This window comes from Stegostoma tigrinum, chromosome 15 (assembly GCF_030684315.1).
Source record: "Stegostoma tigrinum isolate sSteTig4 chromosome 15, sSteTig4.hap1, whole genome shotgun sequence".
NCBI lineage: Eukaryota > Metazoa > Chordata > Chondrichthyes > Orectolobiformes > Stegostomatidae > Stegostoma > Stegostoma tigrinum.
The window spans coordinates 48,042,618-48,067,677 of NC_081368.1; the positions used below are offsets into that span (position 1 = coordinate 48,042,618).

A 25,060-nucleotide genomic window follows, 5' to 3' on the forward strand; every position below is an offset into this window, starting at 1 on the left:
TTTACTTATCTAAAGACGACCACACTTGCCATTGATGAAGTGCACTGGAGGTTGACCGAACTAGTCTCTTGGATGTTCTTTGGGGTTTTCTTTTGAGGAGAGATTGTGGAAACTGGGTCCAACTTCACTCAAGATTCAAAAAATGAGACATGATTTCACAGAAACATATTCACTTTACAGGACATAATTAGATCATTAGTCTATAGATAGAAATTTTCCCCTGTTTAGTGAATATGTAGCAGGGGACATTGTTTCAGGCTAAGGGGTAAGCCATTTGTAACGAAAATAAATTTCTTCATTCAAAAGGTGGTGAATATTTGGAAATCCTTGGAGGACTATGATAAAACAAAGCCGAGCGTTGGCCCAGATTTTCCTTCCTTAGTATCATGCAATGTGAAGACATTCTCTGCTGTTAAGGAATGCAATGGTACTGGAACCTGACAGGCGCTGAAATAGTTAACCTGTGCTGATGACCCCATTATTCTTAATCTTAAAGCAGCAGACAACATTAACTCAAGAATTTTGATTTACTTGTCCCTGAACGTGCTTGGATTTTTACACGTGAATCATTAGGGTTCATAAAGGATTCAGACCACCAGGCAAGGTCGATAAATGGCTTGTGATCATGATTCCCTTGGTGCCCCTTACCAGCTGCTTCAAGTCTATCTTTCCATCTGAAAATACAATGCTGGAGATCCGTGTGGGTCAGGCAGCGTTCATGGTGGGAAAGCAAGCTAATGTTTTGAGATTAGGTGACTCTTCTAGATGATATTAAGAAGATTTAGGCTGTTATATTTGTTCCAGTATTTTCCCAGCTTGCATTGAACTACTTTTTTTTTGAAAAGTGCCTGAAATGTTTTTGTTATCCAGTTGGATTAGACATTGACTTTTCAATCAATCGCTCATGTTGTGGTGCATGTGACATTATCACAGTTGATCCTCTTTTACTCTTATTTACGCCATGCTTACCTTTCCCTTAGAAACAAAAAATGTAATGCAATGACAAGAAACAGACAAAAGTAATGTTAGATACTGTGGACAAATTTTGCATGAATTTAATTGGTAATAGAGTTTGCTTAGGATGTTATTTGCTAAACTGCTGTGAGCATTGAGTTGCAACAATGCTATTACTTGGCTTGGAAATATATAACCTGCCAGGACAAATCAGTGAAAATAATGGCAAGTATTTATAGAAGAGTGATGAAAGTTTTGTCCTGTTTGTAATGTTGAAATGATAGCCTGGAAATTTGTCTGTCAGTTATTGTTTGTGATTCATGACCTGCTTGCCCTGTTCAAATCATAGAGCAGGGATGGGGAAAGCACACAGTCATGTTGTACCCTCTCTCTTAAAATGAGCACGTTTGACGTGAGCAATTCCAGGACCACTCCCTTGTCCTCTGTGCTGCATTGTTTCCAACCTACATAAATGCAGGCATTATCTTTAAAGGCAAATTGAACAAAAATCCTGCTGTAGTGCACATGACTGCAAAGTAAATGCTAGGATAGAGTTAGGGTTCCATAACAGTAATGTTGGTGAGCAGGAGAGAGACGCTGTAGTTCTGCAGAGCTAAGGAAGCCTTCTCAAGTATTGCCCACCAGCAGTTGGCCAGAGAGGTCAACCATTGGTGCCTGTACTTGAAGGCCTGGCGACAATACTGCAAGAAGCTGTGATGAGACTCATGGTTTGTGATGTTGCTAAGATCATCAGGAACAATGGTGTATCTCTGCCATCTGCCCTTTCTCAATTCTCAACACTTTCCCAATCTAGTTTGTAATGTAAAGGTTGTATTTGTAAAGGTTGTATTTGTTCAAGGTTTTCGGAAACAAGTGGGAAATATATCTGCATGTAGCATTCTAATGTACTGCTATGTTTGAAGTGGTTCAGCAGCACATTGTGACCTTGGGAAGTGGAGAAATGCTGTCAGCAGCACTACAACAGATTTATATCATTTGTACAATTTATTACTGCTGGTAGATACTTGTTTTTATTATATACTTTTGACTTTAATTGTGTGCAATATGAGGAAAAACTGTGTATGTGCTAAAAATGGACAGTTCCATTATTTTTAAATAGTTGATATTTTCATTTACAGCTTCCCTTTGTAATGTAGAAGTTTCAAAGAAAATGCTGGAATTACACAGCAGGTTAGTCAACATTGTTAAAGAGAAACAAACAGGTAATGGTAGTTCAGCTGTGTAACCTACATGGATGAGAAATACACAAGTATTTTATAAGGCTGAAAATGTAGCAAGAAATACGATTCAGAAGAAAGGAGGAAGAGAGCCATTTACCAATCAAAAAGAGGGAATTAAGGTGATTAGCAAATAGTTAAATATAAAAGAGCAATACAGAGGATCAGTGAAGCAATGCAATACTCTGAAACTTCTCCAGTCTGGAAATCTATTATTTGGAAACACTAATAGTCCTGAACTCCTGCGTAGACGTAAGCAAGTTAACAGACTTGTCAATTTTTACTGTACCCATACCTTCTCAATTTGTTGCAGTACCTGAACAGTCAATATAATGAACATTTAACTCCTTATTATGAGGAGCAATATTTTTTGTAAGTGCCCTAGACCAGGTGTCAAGTAATAACATTAAAATGTTAAATGTAAGAGATGGAAGGCTTATGAAGAGATTGAACAATTTAGGCCTATGTTTTCTTGAGTTGAGAAGGATGAGAAGAAATCTAATTGAAGTATATAAGCTGCTAAAGAGTGTTGGCAAATTAGACATAGAGCAGATGTTTCTGTTTGTGAGGCAGTCTAGAACAAGAGGTAAGGGTAAAGGGGTGGCAGTTGAGGTTGAGATGCGCTCAGCCACAATTGTATTAAACGGCAAGCAGGCTTCCAAGGCTCAATTGTTTAATTTTGCTCCCAGTTCTTGTTTTATGATGTCATAATTCAAAGGCTGTGAATATTACAAGGCTTGTCATCCATGATAGTTGGCAGATATTTTGAACATCTGACAAATTTTGTCAGGGTTGAACATCAGAATTCTTTTAGCTTAACCCATGTCAGTGCACTGGTATGGCTTTGTAAACAGTACAAAATAAAATATCTCCATTAATTCAGATAGCCTTGATTGATCAGCCAAACATAATTATCCTCTGCCTTTTTCTAGGTTTTATTCTTTACTGTATATTTGGAATAGATTTTAAAATTTTTGTCAGGATGCTTGTACTACTCTTAAAAAAAAAATTGTCATGATATCTATACCGAGTTGCTCTGAAAAGATGATGGATCATTGCCTTTATGTACTCTCTTGCAAACATGGGGGATTTGCTAAACCAATTAAAAGAGAATCATGAACTGACTTCACGGTATGGAACTAGAGTACAGGTATTGTGTTCATCATGTTGAAAAACAGGGAAGGGTTTTCATTCAGTACAAGGCATTTGAGCGAGTTTGATTTTTAGATGTCACTTACAGTTTTAAGTGCCTTTTATAAATTCCAAAGGACTTAATTGTGAATGGAGTGCTTTTGAATTAGAGCCACAGTTATAATGTACCTGGTGGCATTATGATAATGCCACTGGCCTGGTAATCCAGGGGCTCAGATTAATGCTCTGGGGACATGGGTCTGAATCAAAACATCTGAAATTAAGTCTTATTCAAAATAAAAAATGAGACGAAGTAGATCACCCAGAATTAACCTAGGCATCAAGGCCATTCATAAATGCAGCCTGTCAACCCTGTGAAGTCCTCCTTATTGACGTTGGGGCTCATGTCAAAGTGCCCCATCAGTTAAGGAGCAGCATGATATCATTATACCCTTAGTGTTTCTCTGCGAGGTATGAATCTAACACAACCCTCGGTATGTCCTGCCCTATTAGTAGTCGGGAGGAAGTTGCCTTGGGAATACTTAATATTAAACCTGGACTTCATGAGGTCTCATAGTATCAGGTTAAACGTAGGCAAAGATACCTTCTGCTTACTGCCTATTGTCAGGCCCCAACCCCCCCACCTCAAAAAAAGCTATTAACCAACATGTCTCTATGTTGAACTCCCTTTCAAGAAACAGAGGATGGCAAGGGCACAAGCTGTACTTTGGAAGGATTTTTCCAAGGGTTGCATCATTGGAATTCCCTTCCTCAAAAGGTAGTGAATGCAGAATTTTTAATTTTTTTGAGAAAGAGTGAGATTCTTCATTGCTAACGGGATGATGATTATGGGAAGTGTGCAATGTAGAGTTTAGATTAAAATCGGAAGATATGATATTATTGAATGGTAGACCAGGCTAAAAGGTCTGAAAAGGGCTAAAAGATGCACTGTAGTAATCCAACAAGAGTCTCTCAATAGCACATTACAAACCCCTGATTGCTATCACCTAGAATGGACAACAGCAACAGATGCATAGTAACCCTAACCCAATTGCAAGGTCCCCTCCAGGTCTGTCTCTGATATCTCTTGGAATTATTATCATAATATATTATCATTCTTTCACTATCGCTGGTCACAACCTGGAACTTCCAACATAACTGCACACATGGGTGCCCCTACACCCTACAGGGTTTTGGAGATTAGGTGGGTGATAGGGGGATGTGTCGAGGTGGGATGCTTTGAGAGTCACTGTGGACTTGTTGTGCCGAAGGGTCTGTTTCCAGACTGTAGGGATTTTATGATCTATGAAAAGATTTTGAGAGCAGTGGCATTATATGTAAAGCAAGGTGCCACAAATAATGGGATAATCTGTTTTAGTAATGTTGGTTGTTAGATGATTGTTTCCTAGTGTATCTGGGAGTAAGACCCTGCTTGTATATAAAGAAATTCCGGTGGAAGATGGGCCTTCTCTTTAATGTCTCATTAGAAAGCTGGAGCTTTTGACAGTGCTCTGCGGATGAGATATAAACCTGGATATACGCTGAAGTGTTCTTCATGATATTTAAACGAATAAGCTTCCTTCTCACAGGATTGTGCACCTCCAATTGAGGCATTATAATCTGGCACCATAAATGAACAAACATTTTTCTAGAAGGCCTTTAATAAATCTAATCTAATCTAATCTTAATAAATCAAGTAACTCAAACAAAATAAAGCCATGGAATGTTCACAGTGCAGCTGCATATCTACATCATACAACTCTTTTTCTTTTATAAACTATAAAATATTTTCTATCATAACCGAATTATTTTCAATTAGTTAAACCATGTTTTATCTCCTAACATATTTTCGCATTTAAGACCAGTCATTTTTCAGAAGTGCATTGTTATGACCTGTGGAAGAGGCATGAATTGGCTCCACCTTTGACCCCCTCAGTTGTCCACAGCAAATATTTTCAATTCATTATTAGCATGTAACAGTTTCAGATTTCAATTAGTTTACTTATTCCACACCTGCACACACGAGCGTGCACCTGCACGAACATACGTATAAAGTGGAGAGAATATCTGGTGTGAACAAAAAAATCAATAATATGCCGTGCAAAAAGTTCTTGGAGACTAAGGTTTATTCTGAGACCACGGTTGTTTAATTTATGTCCTGAATCATCAATACAGACAAAATTTAAAGATATCTTTGAATTTTCAATGAATGGATAGTTCTGATTTGCTTTACACCAGACATTACCTTCTAAGTGGTTGAGTAAACAGGAAACAAAAGGGAGGGACGGCATGATTTCTAGTTTATAAGCATAATGAATTTATCATTATTTTTACTTGAGCAGTTCCTCAAAGTACAGTTAATTTATATATTTCCATGTCTGGCTTCATTGTTTTTCTGAGGTATATTATCTGAACCTAGGCCTTCCATTCCAGTATATCAAAATTCCAGAAAGGTTAAATCAAGCAGGAGTTGCAGATCTGCTTTTTGTGGTTTCTTTCACTTTGACATGTTAATTTTAGGTCCAACTGAGCCTTGTTAATTGGAGATAATGGGAACTGCAGATGCTGGAGAATTCCAAGATAATAAAATGTGAGGCTGGATGAACACAGCAGGCCAAGCAGCATCTCAGGAGCACAAAAGCTGACGTTTCGGGCCGAGACCCTTCTTCAGAGAGGGGGATGGGGTGAGGGAACTGGAATAAATAGGGAGAGAGGGGGAGGCGGACCGAAGATGGAGAGTAAAGAAGATAGGTGGGGAGGTAGGGAGGGGATAGGTCAGTCCAGGGAAGACGGACAGGTCAAGGAGGTGGGATAAGGTTAGTAGGTAGATGGGAGTGCGGCTTGGGGTGGGAGGAAGGGATGGGTGAGAGGAAGAACCGGTTAGGGAGGCAGAGACAGGTTGGACTGGTTTTGGGATGCAGTTTTGGGTGGGGGGGGGGAAGAGCTGGGCTGGTTGTGTGGTGCAGTGGGGGGAGGGGACGAACTGGGCTGGTTTAGGGATGCAGTTGGGGAAGGGGAGATTTTGAAACTGGTGAAGTCCACATTGATACCATTAGGCTGCAGGGTTCCCAGGCGGAATATGAGTTGCTGTTCCTGCAACCTTCGGGTGGCATCATTGTGGCAGTGCAGGAGGCCCATGATGGACATGTCATCTAAAGAATGGGATGGGGAGTGGAAATGGTTTGCGACTGGGAGGTGCAGTTGTTTGTTGCGAACTGAGCGGAGGTGTTCCGCAAAGCGGTCTCCAAGCCTCCGCTTGGTTTCCCCAATGTAGAGGAAGCCACACCGGGTACGATGGATGCAGTATACCACATTGGCAGATGTGCAGGTGAACCTCTGCTTAATGTGGAATGTCATCTTGGGGCCTGGGATAAGGGTGAGGGAGGTGGTGTGGGGGCAAGTGTAGCATTTCCTGCGGTTGCAGGGGAAGGTGCCGGGTGTGGTGGGGTTGGAGGGCAGTGTGGAGCGAACAAGGGAGTGACGGAGAGAGTGATCTCTCCGGAAAGCAGACGGGGTGGGGATGGAAAAATGTCTTCGGTGGTGGGGTCGGATTGTAAATGGCGGAAGTGTCGGAGGATGATGCGTTGTATCCGGAGGTTGGTAGGGTTGTGTGTGAGAACGAGGGGGATCCTCTTTGGGCGGTTGTGGCGGGGGGGGGGGTGTGAGGGATGTGTTGCGGGAAATACGGGAGACGCGGTCAAGGGCGTTCTCGATCACTGTGGGGGGAAAGTTGCGGTCCTTGAAGAACTTGGACATCTGGAATGTGCGGGAGTGGAATGTCTTATCGTGGGAGCAGATGCGGCAGAGGCGGAGGAATTGGGAATAGGGGATGGAATTTTTGCAGGAGGGTGGGTGGGAGGAGGTGTATTCTAGGTAGCTGTGGGAGTCGGTGGGCTTGAAATGGACATCAGTTACAAGCTGGTTGCCTGAGATGGAGACTGAGAGGTCCAGGAAGGTGAGGGATGTGCTGGAGATGGCCCAGGTGAACTGAAGGTTGGGGTGGAAGGTGTTGGTGAAGTGGATGAACTGTTCGAGCTCCTCTGGGGAGCAAGAGGCGGCGCCGATACAGTCATCAATGTACCGGAGGAAGAGGTGGGGTTTGGGGCCTGTGTAGGTGCGGAAGAGGGACTGTTCCACGTAACCTACAAAGAGGCAGGCGTAGCTGGGGCCCATACGGGTGCCCATGGCCACCCCCTTAGTCTGTAGGAAGTGGGAGGAGTCAAAAGAGAAGTTGTTGAGGGTGAGGATGAGTTCAGCTAGGCGGATGAGGGTGTCGGTGGAGGGGGACTGGTCGGGCCTGCGGGACACGAAGAAGCGGAGGGCCTTGAGGCCATCCGCATGTGGAATGCAGGTGCATAGGGACTGGACGTCCATGGTGAAGATGAGGTGTTGGGGGCCAGGGAATTGGAAGTCCTGGAGGAGGTGGAGGGTGTGGGTGGTGTCACGGATGTAGGTGGGGAGTTCCTGGACCAAAGGGCAGAAAATGGAGTCCAGATAGGTGGAGGAGATGAGTTCGGTGGGGCAGGAGCAGGCTGAGACGATGGGTCGACCAGGGCAGGCAGGTTTGTGGATTTTGGGATGGAGATAGAAACGGGCCGTGCGGGGTTGGGGAACAATGAGGTTGGAGGCTGTGGGTGGGAGGTCCCCTGCCGCATCTTCACCATCCCCCCAGACCTTCCACTGACTGAGGACGAACGGTCAGTCCTGAGTAAGGGGCTCACCTTTGTCCCCCTACAACCACACATCAACGAATACCAGTCACGGTTGGACATAGAGCAGTTTTTCCGCCGTCTTCGCCTCCATGCCTACTTCTTCAACCGGGAGCCCAACCCACCCTCCACTGACCCCTTCACCCGCTTCCAACACAAGTCCTCCTCCTGAACACCACCCCCAGGCCTCCTACCCTCCCTCGACCTCTTCATCTCCAACTGCCGTCGAGACATTAACCGCCACAACCTCTCCACCCCTCTCACCCACTCCAACCTCTCCCCCGCAGAACGGGCAGCCCTCCGCTCCAACCCCAACCTCACCATCTAACCCGCAGACAAGGGTGGCGCAGTGGTAGTATGGCGCACTGACCTCTACATCGCCGAGGCCAGACTCCAACTCTCCGACACCACCTCCTACCGCCCCCTCGATCATGACCCCACACCCGAGCACCAAACGATCATCTCCAACACCATTCATGACCTCATCACCTCAGGGGACCTCCAACCTCATTGTTCCCCAACCCCGCACGGCCCGTTTCTATCTCCTTCCCAAAATCCACAAACCTGCCTGCCCTGGTCGACCCATCGTCTCAGCCTGCTCCTGCCCCACCGAACTCATCTCCTCCACCTATCTGGACTCCATTTTCTGCCCTTTGGTCCAGGAACTCCCCACCTACATCCGTGACACCACCCACACCCTCCACCTCCTCCAGGACTTCCAATTCCCTGGCCCCCAACACCTCATCTTCACCATGGACGTCCAGTCCCTATACACCTGCATTTCGCATGCAGATGGCCTCAAGGCCTTCCGATTCTTCCTGTCCCGCAGGCCCGACCAGTCCCCCTCCACCGACACCCTCATCCACCTAGCTGAACTCGTCCTCACCCTCAACAACTTCTCTTTAGACTCCTCCCACTTCCTACAGACTAAGGGGGTGGCCATGGGCACCCGCATGGGCCCCAGCTATGCCTGCTTCTTTGTAGGTTACGTGGAACAGTCCCTCTTCCGCACCTACACAGGCCCCAAACCCCACCTCTTCCTCCGGTACATTGATGACTGTATCGGCGCCGCCTCTTGCTCCCCAGAGGAGCTCGAACAGTTCATCCACTTCACCAACACCTTCCACCCCAACCTTCAGTTCACCTGGGCCATCTCCAGCACATCCCTCACCTTGCTGGACCTCTCAGTCTCCATCTCAGGCAACCAGCTTGTAACTGATGTCCATTTCAAGCCCACCGACTCCCACAGCTACCGAGAATACACCTCCTCCCAACCACCCTCCTGCAAAAATTCCATCCCCTATTCCCAATTCCTCCGCCTCCGCCGCATCTGCTCCCACGATAAGACATTCCACTCCCGCACATCCCAGATATCCAAGTTCTTCAAGGACCACACCTTTCCCCCCACAGTGATCGAGAACGCCCTTGACCGCGTCTCCCGTATTTCCCTCAACACATCCCTCACACCCCGCCCCCGCCACAACCGCCCAAAGAGGATCCCCCTCGTTCTCACACACCACCCTACCAACCTCCGGATACAACGCATCATCGTCCGACACTTCCGCCATCTACAATCCGACCCCACCACCGAAGACATTTTTCCATCCCCACCCCTGTCTGCTTTCCGGAGAGATCACTCTCTCCGTGACTCCCTTGTTCGCTCCACACTGCCCTCCAACCCCACCACACCCGGCACCTTCCCCTGCAACCGCAGGAAATGCTACACTTGCCCCCACACCACCTCCCTCACCCCTATCCCAGGCCCCAAGATGACATTCCACATTAAGCAGAGGTTCACCTGTACATCTGCCAATGTGGTATACTGCATCCACTGTAGCCGGTGTGGCTTCCTCTACATTGGGGAAACCAAGCGGAGGCTTGGAGACCGCTTTGCGGAACACCTCCGCTCAGTTCGCAACAAACAACTGCACCTCCCAGTCGCAAACCATTTCCACTCCCCCTCCCATTCTTTAGATGACATGTCCATCATGGGCCTCCTGCAGTGCCACAGTGATGCCACCCGAAGGTTGCAGGAACAGCCGCTCATATTCCGCCTGGGAACCCTGCAGCCTAATGGTATCAATGTGGACTTCACCAGTTTCAAAATCTCCCCTTCCCCAACTGCATCCCTAAACCAGCCCAGTTCGTCCCCTCCCGCCACTGCGCCACACAACCAGCCCAGCTCTCCCCCCCCCCCCCCCCCCCCCACCCCCTGCATCCCAAAACCAGTCCAACCTGTCTCTGCCTCCCTAACCGGTTCTTCCTCTCACCCATCCCTTCCTCCCACCCCAAGCTGCACCCCCATCTGCCTACTAACCTCATCACACCTCCTTGACCTGTCCGTCTTCCCTGGACTGACCTATCGCCTCCCGACCTCTCCACCTATCTCCTTTACTCTCCATCTTCGGTCCGCCTCCCCCTCTCTCCCTATTTATTCCAGTTCCCTCTCTCCATCCCCCTCTCTGATGAAGGGTCTAGGCCCGAAACGTCAGCTTTTGTGCTCCTGAGATGCTGCTTGGCCTGCTGTGTTCATCCAGCCTCACATTTTATTATCTTGAGCCTTGTTAATTGATGGTTTCGTTAAACTTTGCTGAGGCTGATCAGGTGAGCACTACGACTGTCTTAAGTCAATGTTTTCCTTTATCAAAGCCGTTTTAGTCCAAGAGAATTCCCAGGTATTAAAAATCAAAGTCAGAAGTCACATGACACCAGGTTATAGTCTAACAGGTTTATTTGAAATTACAAACTTTCGGAGCACCTCGAAGTTGTCAAAAATTGAAAGCTTTTTAACCCTAATCAGAACAATATATAATATTCGTTGAAAAGTAGCTTGTATTTATAATTTGGACGATTAGAGATGTATTGAAAAGTGCTGATCATTCTGCTGTTAAACTGTCAAAACGCTGCACTAATCAGCAATATAAACAGCTGATCAATAAACCGTGAAAGTCTGAATTGCTGAATATTTCTGATGCGCATCAAATTTTACCAACACTGAAGGTAACAACGGGTTTTCTCTTTTTAGCCATATCAGCTGATTTTGGACACCTATGTTCAAAAACCTGGACTTCTCAGCAGAGGAGCTTAGTGTTAGATCTTATGGATTATATGAATCATCTTGATCATTTAAAAAGTGTATGATTTTTAACAATAGTCTGTGCAGTAATCAATTTACTGCAAAAATAATGGCAAAGGCATTTTTGCTTGATGTTATCTATGCACAAACATGATGTCAGGTGAGGGCAAATATATACCTACATATAAAAACCACAAGTTGCTGTCCAAGGTGTGTCCTCTGCTGTTAACTTAATGAAACCAGCATCCAGTTGTCTTGCGCAGTGTATCAGTGCTGTAAAGTGATGTTTGCTTCATGAAACTGGTGTCATCTCCGTAAAGTTACTTCAATCCAAGTACCCTATTATAATATAATAAGTATCGATGACAAGAAATTGAAAACTTAAATGATCAGGGAAATCACAAATGGTAAATGCCTTGAGGTACTCTGCAATAGTAAATTATCAACCAATTGTGAATTTTTTTTAACCTGTTCATTCATGTTACATTTGTGTTGATTCCAAATGTGTTGAAGTGGCAAAATCTTATTCAGTAATGTGATCATTCAGGGGTCTTTTCCACTTGTGCTCTTTAGCAGGTAATTTCAAACTTGATTAATAGAGTGTTTTTTTTTAAACAGGAAACTTAGTGGCTGTTAAGAGAATTGTTCCAGGCAGCGTGGATACTACATGGAGCAACCTATTATTGACCGTAGATGCCATCGAATGCAAGGTAAATATCCTTCATCCAAAGGAATTTCTCATGTGCAAATTAGACACTCTAGAAACTTTACAAATAGCATGGATTTCTTATCCATAGTTTTGCTCAGTGCATTATGATATAGAGTGATGCATTCTTTTAAGTTGACGTTTGACTTTGAAAATTATATTGTAAACATTTAAAGTCAAAATTTACATGTAAGCACGATGTTCTAAGTTTTATGTTGACAGCATCTGTGAAGAAAAATCAGAGTTAATGTTTCAGGTCCAGTGATCCTTCCCCAGTTCGATAGGGGCAAATAATTGTCAAGTGAGTTTCAATGTAAATAAGTGTAAGCATTTTGGTGGCAAGATTAATTATTTGAAAGGTGTAAGCGTGATGGGTTTGAGGAACAAGACAATCTGAGAATAGGTATATAAATCACTAAACATTGTTCCAGGTTACCAAGGTCATTTAAAGAGCTGCATGCTTGTTTTTAGAGGGATTAAATTGATAAAGGAACACAGATGAGTTAAGTGATTGGGCAAAATTTTGGCAAATGGAATGTCACATGGAATACTAAGGTTGTCCAGTTGGGAAGAATGGAAAAGTAGCACAAATCTAAATTGGGAGAGATTGCAGAATTCTACAGTACAAGAGAATCTGGGTGTCCTTGTACATGAATCACTAAAAGTTAACATTAAAAGACAAATGAAATGTTGGCCTTTTATTGCAAGGGCAATGGAGCATAAATATGGGTTATCCCTGCTAGAACTGTGTGACATTTGTGAGGTTGTACCTCGTGAATTGTGTCCAGTTTTGGCCTTATTTAAAGGAGAAATGTATTTACATTTGGAGAAATTCTGAAGAGGCTTACCAGGTTGATTGGTGACATAAAAGTGTTGTCTTATGAGGAAAACTTTGGTCAATAGTTGATGGAATTTGGAAGAATGGAAGTTGATCTTATTAATACAGATAGCATTGAAGTATGTATTCAATATTTATAAAATTTTTCTTTAAGTATTGTTCGCTTTTATGCAGAGTGCACAGGATTTAAGATTCTAAAATTATTCTGAAAATAGTTGTAAATCAAGAGGTTTCTTGGTAAGGCGGTGTAGATATGTAATTATGCAGTATAATTAATCATGATTTTCACAAAAGGTCGAAAGATTGTTCGGTAGAAGCCTTTTTGTTCTTCGTTGCACAAGAATTTTAAATGAATTATATGAAAATACTTTTGAACATTAGGTTTTTACTGTTTATCATTTTTATAGCATTTTTATTTGAGGTGTTTTTATCTTCACTGACTCACAGAGCCACATGAACCAAATACTTTATAACAGCTGTTGATACTGCTTCATCATGAACCAACAGATGTTACAGTTCAAGTTGATCAGTTCAATATTTTGTGCTCTAACAGTGGCTCAGTGGTTAGCTCTGCTGCCTCACAGCACCAGGAACCCGGGTTTGATTCCGCTTTCTGGCAACTGTCTGTGCGGAGTTTGCACATTCTCCCCTTGTCTGCGTGGGTTTCCTCCAGATGCTCCAGTTTCCACCCACAGTCCAAAAATGTGCAGGCTAGGTGAACTGGCTATGCTAAATCACCCATTGTGTTCAGGGATGTGTTGATCAGGTGGTTATAAGGTCTAGGTGGGATGCTCTGAGGGTTGGTGTGGGCATTTTGGGCTGAAGGGCCTGCTTCCGCACTGTACGGATTCTGGGATTCTATGATTCTAAGCTTTAAATGGGCATCTCTATCAGAAATCTACAACAACAACTGGTAAATCTAATTGCTTAAATCAGTTGAGTAATAATTGTCATCGGTCTTGAGCTTTCAACCTTCGAGAAGTCAGGTCAGCAACTGTTTTGTGTGAGTTTTAAAATACTTTAGATGCCATCAGTTTCAGGATGCAGTTCATAAAAATATTCATTGTTTATTCTGATATTGAGATTTACAAATAAAAGTGGAATATGCTTTAGTTATAAAGTCTCTGGTTGTTTCTTTTACCCCATTCTCACTCCAACGATATTATTTTTAACTATTTTATGAGAATCTCAATAAGTAGGAATAATTATTCAGTTCTAGTATTTGACTCCATTTTAATAGAATACAAAGATCAGTGCTATCACTTTAGAAGAAAAAGAAGCTGTATAAATAGCTGAAATCCATTAGCTGATGTATTTGAAAATTTTGTCTGAATTTATTAACCAATTACTGCATCAAGGACAAAAGCTATCTTTTGGTATTGAACTCCAAGTAATCATGCTAAATTTTGCATTATGCCTTCTTTAACTGAAAGCACTTTGATTTCAGTGGGTTTCAGCATCTTTTTCAGTCATCAGTGAAAGCAATGCAGTCTGCATTTATCCAAGTTGTTTTGATTTGTTACCCTCATTGTTCTGTTTGAAGGACCTCTTTGCAGGTATGCAAATTATGAGCTCCTGATTTGCTGTGGGCAATTTGCTTCTCAAGGTATTGATGTGTGAAAACCCTTATGAATTCACAGATGAGCAGAGTGCGAATTGATTTCCCACCTGCCCTGCCCTTCCCTTCCCTGAACAAGGCAGCTCTTAACTGTCAGCCAAGACACATGATGACACATGCAGAACCGAATCAGAGGAGCCAATTCTAGGCTGTGCCATGTAGGTTCTTGCAATTTCCATTGCTTCCCTTTTGTGTGCTGGTATTAGTGAGACCTGTTAGCCTGTGCTTGCAGTTAGCTCATTGCTTGTGTGGTATTGAGGAATTTAGGAGCATACAAACAGAGGTCAGCAGCCCTTTTCCCAGTAAATGGAATATAAAGTGCATTCTAGACATTAAACAGTGATTGGGGATGTTCCTTGTGCAATATACAGGTAAAGTCCTTGGCTTTATACCCTCAGATACTATTTCAGTGTGTATGCTCTGTATTTTGCTGTTGATTTTTCAGTGGCGCGATGTCTGAAAGTCACAGGAATTCAGAGCTGAAAGATGCTGCCTAATGTTTGGAGGTGAAAGGCAGACAACAGTTTGTTCATTTGGTGTTTTTATAAACCATTTTCTTGAAATGATCAAAGGTTATTTTTTGAGTCTTAGCAAAAACAGTTGATAATTCTGCTGTCCAAGAATTTTAGTCAATACGTTTCTTAAACCTTTACCATTTGTTTTGACTTTACTTGATCAAGTATATTTACAGAATAGTTAGAAAATTATGTAATATTGTTTACTGGTTGTTATTTTTAGCCACAGTCATGCTATGAAGGTTAATGGCGATTCATGACTAATAATAATCAGCAGCTACTCCAACAAAAACTGTAAATGGCAAACAATATTGAACTCTATCATTATATGTTGATTCTGAAAAAGGATTGTTATGTTATGCTTTGCAGGGAATCTCTTGAATTATACTATTGTAGACTTTAGATTTGATTTTCATTTTTCAAGATCCCCAAACTATATAAAACTTGGTTATCATTAAAGCGGCCTTGAGAAGAATTGAATGCATTAGAGGTTGTAGCATAATTTAAACTTGTGCAAAATGTATGTCTTTCAATATATTAAGTTTCATTTACATGTGGTTTCTGAATACTGAATGTGAAAGGTCCTCAGAGGTGTCCTGGTATGCCTGGCTTGCGGTTATTCAGTTAAATGCTGTTGTAATTTATCTCTCCATGAATTGTTGGAGTTGTTCATCAACCTTCTTATTTTCATCAGAAGGGAAGAAATTATGATGGTATCAAGAAAAAGATATTGTACAAAAATTACTGATGTATTAATTGGTTTGAATATCTTTTAAAAATGTGCTTTTCTTCACTTTTTGCAAAATATTTATTGCGCTATATATTGGTCTCTGGTGCTGATGTATTCCTCTATCTTGATCTTAAGGCTTCAGACAAAAAAAATTGTAATTATTCGGTCAGATTGTGATGTTAGCTCTGCACTTTTCCACATGATAAAAAAATCTCAGCTTGGATTATGAAGGATTTTATAAGTATAGAAAGAGAGTAGTAACTAACGGAATATTTGATCCCTTGGAAGCAGACACAAGAATTATCATGGAGAATGAGGGAATAGCAAAAGCCTGAAAAAATATTTTATCAATCTTGAGTGACTATCTGTGTGGAGTTTGCATGTTCTCCCTATGGCTTTCCTCTGGGTGCTCTGGTTTCCTCCACAGTCCAAAGGTGTGCAGGTCAGGTGGATTGCCCTTAGGAAATAGAGTTACAGGGATGGTGGGGGTGGGGGTTCTGGTGGGCTACTCTTCGGAGGGTCAGTGTGGACTCATTGAGCCGAAAGGACTGTTTCCACATTGTAATGATTCTATGATAAGTAAAGCGCAACACAAGTGCGAAAAAGGCTGAGGAAGTTGGGGTAATTCATGTCAGTGGAGAAACCTAAAAGGGCTAAACTCAGATTAAATACCCTAGGATCTGATGGCCTACATCCTAAACTTCTAAAAAAGATGGCTGTGGAGATAATGGAGGTACTGGCTATGATTTTTCAAAATTTTCTAGATTCTAGAATGGTCCCTGCAAATTAGATGTTGATGAATGTAACTCCACTAGGAACTACAGGCTAATTCACCTGGTATAATTTATTATAACGTGATAGAGTCTTCTAAGGAACTCTTAGAAATAACTCACTTCCCAAAAACTCTGGCATGATTAGACAAAATCAGCATAGCGTTAGGGAAGAGAAATTGTTTCAAAACTTTATTAGAATTTTTGAGGATGTAACTGAATAAACTCATTGCACCTCATCCTTTCCCAGTTTGTTGCCATCATCTAATCTGCCTTGCTGTTTTTGTGCTGGCAGAATGGATAACATCACATTTATCCACATTATACTGCAACTACCATGCATCTGCCCATTCGCTTAACCTGTTCAAAGCACATTGAAGCATTTCTGCATCCTAAAAGTTCAGCCTCCCACCCAGTTTTGTATCATTTCCTGATGATTAATTTTAATGGAGGGTTGATGATTATCGAAGATATTGACAAAATCTTAATTATCCTACTGTGCAAATTAATATCCCCTACATACAACACATAAATACCAAATGTGGTGTTTATTAGATGATTGCATCACTTAAATGAGTTAGTGAGAATCCAAATGCAATCCTTCAGAAAATATCAAGCGGCATCTGAGGTGTCCAGCATCAACAGGAATTTGGTTTCATTGAAGAGCTGTTATGGGTGAGGGGATGCAGTTGTGAGAAATATTATTTTGTGTTCCGTGTAGGCCTTTCAGTGGCATTTACAAAAGTGTCTTCTGAGGCCTCACTAGCTACGGACTGTGTGTTTTTACTCTCTGCTGGTGGCTTCTATATAGTACGTTGCCTGTTGGTGCCAAGACTGGAGTACACTTTGTGCTGTTGTCACTTTCAGTAGTCACCAAAGTGGCCCATGCCCCAAGAACGTTTACTACTCTGCCTGTTCTTACTCCATCCACTTTATTTACAGTTCTAAATGAAAAGTAAATCCCTCTCTGACCTCTGCCACAGTTGATGCGGTTGATTACAGGATCATCTGACATTGTCCAGTTCTGTATAATTGCCTTCGCATGGTTCTACTTTTCCATATTCAACCACAACCAGAAGATCAGAGCAATGATTTATTACCCGTTTTTGTATTGTTTCTCTGAAGAACTTCAAAGATTCAGCTGTAGCTGTTCTCCCTTCCAAATCTATGTGTTGTTCCTCTGACAGACTGAGAGCCTTGGTTTGGTTTTCATATGTATGGTCATGATCCATTGCACAGCTACTTCACGATTAATGTAATCCATGTGCTGTATCTTCAGGATAAAGTTCTGTCTTTGGCTCCTGCTACAAAGTCTCTATTTCTGCACTAATTTCAATATAATTGCTATCTCTGGCTGAACCAGACATTTGAAACATCTACCATGTTTAGATATCTACTGAGGCCCCAACTCAGTCATAAAGAACACCTACTTAGACTTTCATTAGTGTTATATTTTTCTCCTGGATCCTGGCATATTATTTATTATTGAGTAATTCTTTTCATTTCTGTAGCATTTGAGTTTTCCTCTTTAAGGTAAGATTTTGTGTTTTTCTTGCCTTTTTCCTTCAACAATGTGCTTTCCAATTGCCTGTGATTTCAATTCTTAAAGATTTTTCATTCTTGGGGCTATTTTAGGTTTGTTTTCTTCCTTTCATTAATTATGTTTTGATATTTTGTAGCTTATTCTAGGAATCAATCTAATTCTGGTCTTCAGAATTTACATTGTTAAATGTATCCTCCGCCTTCCTTTTCCCTTGGTCTTCAACAAATATTAGTCTTGCTATCATCATTGCCTGCCTCAAAGGTCTTGCCTTTTGACTATTCATATGTTGATATTCTATGCCATGGTATGCAAGTGAAACACTGAATTTGCATTTGATCTATGACTCCTACTTGCAGTTGCTTTTACTCATAAATATTGTGATGTAATTAGGATTTTGCCTTCCGACTATCCTACTGGATAGTGTCTACCTATTGGATCTTAGTTCCAGCAATTTGAACAAGAGTTTCCCCTCGCAAAGAAATATGAATCTCATAATTATTTTGAATAATTTTACTTCAAGTCAAATTTTAACATTAGGGTTGCCAATTCTGTTAACCTTAGCTGTTGCACATTAAAGTTTACCTTGTTACTTTCTTTTGTTCTTGACATATGCATCCAGAGTTGATCTGAGAAGGTAACAATGACAATTGTTTTCACTGCTGGGTGATTGTGTGGCATTGAGCCAGGTCAGCTCAGAACAGCAGTTGCTTTTCTCTGAAGAACGTTAGTTGGCTTGCACCTCATGACATCAGATACATGAAATTTGAATGCATGGCTGAAAATAATGGAGACATAAAATATTGAAAGGCTGATCTTTATTTTGTCTTAGATGCTGTCTGACCTGTTGAGTGTTTCCAGCTTTTTGTTGCATTAGTGAACTGGTTGAGCTTATGGTGATTCAGCAATTTTCATGGACAAATCTTAAGGTCTGCAGCAAAAATAATCATATTTATTGAATCTAGCACAACTTGGGAATTCTCAACCTCTAAATTGCCAGTCGGTACTATAATGTTAAACTGCAAATAAAATTATGTGCAGCAACATCAGAGTATGTTGATGCACAAAAGCTATTTTAAGACAGTCCTGAGCTTTGGCAAGCTTTTGCTATGAACCTAAGTGGCATATTGCATTACCATGTTATTCCTGTAAATTTTAATTAAGTATCTGTACTGTGACCTTTTGTGTTGCTAAATCCTAGACACTGAGTACAACAGTGCACACATCAATTCAGTTATATTAAAAAAAAATTCACAACCTTGGGCATTTTAAATTTTTTACATACATAATTCTTGAAACAGTAGAACATTGAATTCCAGGGTAACACGCAAATTCCTGCTGTATGCGTGTATGCTAGGCATAAATAGTTTAAACTAACTGTGACATCTGGATTAATCATGGACTTATTTTCAGATGCAAATTTGAAGGGTAGTTTAACTAAAAATAATGACATTAAATCAGGGGCCTGTAGCAGTATCAAGAGAGAATTAGCATTTTTAGGGCACATTTCATATAATCAGAACGTCCTGAAGTACGTTTAAATTGTAATCAATATTGTAGGCACTTCGACAGCCCATTTATGCGTAACAGTGCCTTATAAAGGGCATCAAGTTAAATAAATAGATAATCTATTCTAGTAGGTTGAAAACATAAAGTGCGAGAGAACTTTAGCCAGTCGAGCAGCATCGGAGGAGAGTGAAACAGAGACTGCTTCAAATCAGATACGACTGTTCTTCAGCATCTATTCTGGTAATGTTCGTTGATAGATAAATGTTGGAGAGGAAAGAATATGCCTACTACTTTTGGAATAATACCATAGAATATTTCATGTCTAGTTGAACGTTATGTCAATGCCTTGGTTTAACGCATCACCCAAAGGCAGCATTCCTGACAATGCAACATTTTGTTGGCAGTGAGTGCAGAAGCATTGGGCTAGATTAGGGTCTCCGCTGGAGTGGGATTTAATCACAACATTCTCATGCTGATGTGTGTGCTAACACTTGAAGGTTAGAAATAGAAAATTACCAATAGCTGCATCAGTCTTCATTTTAAATGAGTAAACTTCTCATTTCAGCAAATCCGTATATATCTGGTCCCAGGTGTTTTCACAATCAAGAAGTGTGTGCTGTATCAAATTTGTGTTTGACTTGTCTTTGTCAGTTAAATAGTGCATAAATCATTCCCTAAAACAAACATGAGCTATTAAGACACCAGTCAGATGATTGTGTGATCTGTCAGGTTCTTTGTTTCATTTTTCTGCTTAATGATGTCTTGTGATACTGTGCGTAGCATTTCTACCTCTGAACTAGAAGCCCACAGTTTGAGTCTCACTCCAGGACTCGGGGATCATAGCAGATCTGTTAAACAATTTGATTGCCAAGCTGAAAATCCTTCCAATTTGCCTGTGGCAGGTGATAAAAGCAGGAGAGTACCCAGTCTACCAAAACCATGTGGTAGCTGCAACACAGTAGCATTCCTACCAAGCACCAAACACAAGATCTTACCCAACTGTACTCAATAAAAGGTGCCTCCTAGTTTTGAGAGACTGCTAATATTCTTTTTCTCCCTTCATTTGCCATAATTTTTATTGTACAAGTTGGAAAGAAACAATGGTTACCTGGACATATCCAAGTTTTCAGCAGTGGTTTCATTGTCTCACTGTAAAGATGTAAGTGGCACACCACTGAACTTGTTCTTTACAACGTGTTAATATTAGTTTAAATAGTGAAGATTTGCACCGAATGCAGCTTATTCATCCAGGTGTCAATTGCACTTCCCACGCTGTCCCACAATATGTCCACTTTACCTATTTCTCCAGCTATCCCACCTCAACTGACTCGAGCTTGCATGGTTCCCAATGTAGAATACTTGCCTTTCGTTTACTGTTACTTATGTAACAGCTTCCATTTGACTCTGTGCACCCTTTCCGAGATCCGTACCAGAGCTCTAAGCATCCTTCAAAAAAAATCTCTTCCAAACCTTCGTTTTCATCTGCATATTTGGTCATTCTAATTTCTTCTCCTGTTCAATCGTGTCTTTCTGGATAGTTACTTCAATCATTTTATTACATTAGAAATTCTGTTTCAAAACTAGTTGAGTTGGATTTGCACTTTTCTATTGAGTAAACGAAGATATAAATGTTTGTTACATAAAAATAAAGATAAATTGTTGTCCTTGTGATCAGATGAAGAGTTCACTGATGAGGTTAGTTCTCCAACGAGCTTCATATGCTTTTATGGGAAGAAAGTGCTATATTAAACTTATTAGTTTCCTGCAGTTGATTTCTACGCAAATCTCAAATCATGTCAACTGAAACATAGCTTCTAGCCCATTCGTCCAAATTATCTTCAAGTTGTAACAAAATATAATTTAATCTGTGAAGGCATGATTTGATTTGTCAGAAATAATCCTTACAGTTTCCCATTGTATTCTGCTTCTCTGAGCTGTCAGGTCTTCTGGTCTGGTGGAAACATGACAAAATTAATCGTTTACTTTTCAAGACTTGGTCTGGCTTAGAATGCCTTCCTAAGTGCAAAAAGAGAAATGGTTCTAGGAAAAGTGGATGTGGCTTGCTAATCTTGTCTCTTGGTCTCACTAAGGAATTATTTATTCATATTTTTAGTTATAGATCTGAGAAAATAAATCACTATCCTGTTAGGATTGAGTTTGTCTTTTATCTGGATTCTTTTCATCACTTTCTGTATCATCAGTAATTAATACATTCTGATTTGATTAAATGGCTAAATCACATGAAACCAGTTAGAAATGATTCACGGAGGAGTAAAAGACACACCTTACTAATTCTTTAGCGCTGTTCTGTTTTATGAATTTTAAATTTAACAGTTTAAAAGATGAAACAATTATAGTGCTAGCATTGTATGCAAAAAGAAATCCTATGATTAAGTGTGCAACGTTAGGGTGTAGGTGAGATGGACAAACTGATATTTTGTTCTTGTATTATTAGCTCCAATTACTCCCTTATCCCTTGTTATTGTCCAGCAATAACCTGTTTAGGTGATATGAGATGTTGTTAGTAACAGGCAGCTAAATTGGAGTGCAAAACTGCTATTAGCCTGCCATTCTAAACTTGCAACCCAATCATATGTCTATTATTATTTTAATTATTTATTATATCATAGAATCCCTACAGTGTGGAAACAGGCCCTTAGGCTCAACAAGTCCATACTGACACACAGAGCATTCCATCCAGATCCATCCCCTTTAATCCACACATCCCTGAACACTCTGGGCAATTTAGTATGGCCAGTCCACCTAGCCTGCACATCTTTGGATTGTGGGAGGAAACCAGTACAACTGGAGGAAACCCACGCAGACACGAGGAGAATGTGCAAACTCCACACGGACAATTGCCCAAGTGTGGAATCGAACCCGGGTCCCTGGTGCTGTGAGACAGCAAGTGCTAACCACTGAACCACTGTGCCACCCACTTATCCTTTTACTTTACTTTGAATCCCGCTGTAGAGTACACAATAGTTTTTTGTTTGCTTTTATTTGTTATCGTTGATCGTTAAAATCGTAAATGACAGTATGTAAAATGGCTTTGAACAATCGGTCTTTTGACGATATTGAGATTAATATGAAACAAGTAGGAATGATTAATTTAATGAATCTGAATGAATTGAGAGGCCTCTTTATTTCTGAATTGTATAACTGAATGTCATACCATCTACATTGTTGAAACAGAAATTTTCTTCCAAATAAGTACCAAGAAGGCTGAAAATACCATTCCAGTCCCAACTGGAAACTCCATTCCCTAGCTATCGACTCCTTCACATAGCAACTGTCAGAATCTAAACCAATCTTTTGGTAACTTTAGTGACTAATTTGATCCTGAAATGAGCTCCCAAACTAATTTGTGCCATTTTCAAGACCAGCAGTTTCAACCTTTTGTCTTGTCTTATTAGCTAACTTCACTGCTGTCTCAGCGTATTTGCTACTAAAATGCACCTTTTTTTTGTCACTTCTCGATTTGGCTATTCCCATCCACCGTGTCCTTGTGCAGTGCTGACTGTGGAGGGGAGTGTATGTCTGATCGTGGCTTATCATCCTTTTGATATGGATGCTGGCAGGATGAAAAACTAACGTCAGGAGGATCCTTATTAGAAGAGAAAAGAACGATGAGGGCAGAAGTATAGGAGTTGCGTCAGACCACTGCTGAGGGCCCTTCAACCATGGCGGCAAGGAATCCTCATTTGAGGAAAAAGGTGGGCATTTCTGAGGCACCCATGCCGTAAGTGGCATCATTAGAATAGATATGACAGAGCTCAAGAACAGAATGGAGTATGTAAAGGAAGCAAGATATAAGGATGTATAATCCAGATAACTGTTGGAGTCAGTGGGTTTGTAATGAATATTGGTCATCAAGCTACCTCCAGAAGAGGAAACAGATGTTGAGGAAAGGGGCCATCAGAGACGGACTGTAAGTCCATAGACCATATCATATTGGAGCAGAATTCGGCCTTTTGGCCCATTGAGTCTGCTCCACCATTCAATTATGGCTGATATGTTTATGAACCCCATTCTCCTGTCTTCTCCCTATAAACCTTGACCTCCTTACCAATCAAGAAGTAGCCATTTCTGTCTTAAATATATCTTCAATGACTTGGCCTCCACGGCCTTCTGTGCCAATAAGTGCACTCTCCAGCTGAAGGAATTCCTTGTTTCAGTTCAGAAGGGTTGCCCCTTCACTCTGAGGCTGTGACCTTGGGTCCTGGTCTCTCCTGCTACTGGAAACATCTTCATGTCCCCTCTATCTGGGCTTCTCCATATTCTAAAAACTTCAGTCAGATCCCCTTCATCCTTCTAACCTCCAAGTTTAGACCCAGTGTCCTCAACTATGCATCATATGATAGATCCTTCATTCCCAGATCATTCTTATGAGCCTTCTCTAGACCCCCTCCAAGGCCAGTATGTTCTTCATTTGAGACAGGGGCCAAAACTCCTCTCAAAATATTCCAAATGCGTTCTGACTAGAGTCCTGTACAGCTTCAGCAGTACATGCATACTGTTTTATATTCTAGCCCTCCCAAAATGATTAACACTTCATTTCCCTTCCTAAATGCCAACTAAACCTGCAAGTTAACCCTCAGAGAATCCTGAAGTAAGACTCGCAAGTCCCTTTGTGATCCAGATTTTTGAAATCTATCCACAATTTGAAAATACCTTATGCTTCCAATCCTCTGCCCAAATTGCATAACCTTTCACTTTCCCACATTGTATTCCATCTGCAAATTCTTTGCCCACTGCCCGAGTCTGTCGATTTCCCTCTGCAGCTTCATTGCCCCCTCAACACTACCGGTCCCTTCACCTATCTTTTGAGTTATCTGTAAACTTAACACTGCCCTCAATTCCTTCACCCAGATCACTATTGTATAATGTGAATAGTTGTGGTCCCAACATAGATTACTATGGAACTCCACAAGTCACCAGCTGCCATCCCAAAAATGACATTTGTATCCCTACCCTGTCTTCTGCCAGTCAGTCAATCCTCTATCCTAATACCGAGTGCTCTTATTTATTTAGCATCCTGTGTGGCATCATGTCAAAAGTCTTCTGGGAGTCTGAATAGATCACGTGCACCGGCTGTCCTTTGCCTAACGTGTTTGTTGCCTTGCCAGAGAATTCTAAAACGTTTTCCATTCATGTTGATTCTTTCAGCAAGTTCACATGGCGGACTGTATAGGGCCACATATGGTAGTTCATTCAAAAACAATAAGCCAATTCCATCGGATTTATCAGACAAGCTCGATGTTCAGCATTGTTATTAAAATATAAGTAGAGTGAACAATAGATCACTTCACTTTCACCAGTTTTGAGTATGAGGCGTGCCAGTAAGCATTATCAATAATAAGAGATTTGTTGGCATAGGGTTCTGTGCTTTATGTCACATATCCACTCTTCCTTCTTTCAAGTGAATGTTGTCATTTCTGCCATATTCATCCTTATCAACTCTCAACCAGGGAAACCGCATGCTATATAAAGTAGCAGATTTTTTGCTATGCATATAATTTGCAAATTTGCAGCATTGACATCTTTAGCACCCAAAATGCCTTCATCTTTGGCTTCATTTTTTTAAAGTGGTGGTATTACACCTCCCTGCTTTGACTGATCCTCTGATAACAATTGACTTGCTTTTTCACACATTTTCAGAATCTTTATTGGAACCAGCAAAGTCCAGTTTGTTTTTAGAAGTCACAAATTTATTCATTAGCAAT

At 41.3% G+C, this 25,060-nt stretch overlaps 1 protein-coding gene across 1 annotated transcript in view; it reads left to right on the forward strand.

Annotated features, from left to right (window-relative positions):
* LOC125458669 (ecto-NOX disulfide-thiol exchanger 2-like) overlaps positions 1 to 25,060 on the forward strand; it is a 173,736-nt gene that overhangs the window by 37,705 nt on the left and 110,971 nt on the right. The window contains exon 2 of the mRNA XM_048544111.2: positions 11,727 to 11,818. Within this exon, the coding sequence (XP_048400068.1) occupies positions 11,776 to 11,818 (43 nt within the window). The 5' untranslated portion in view covers positions 11,727 to 11,775. The remainder of the gene's footprint in view (positions 1 to 11,726; positions 11,819 to 25,060) is intronic.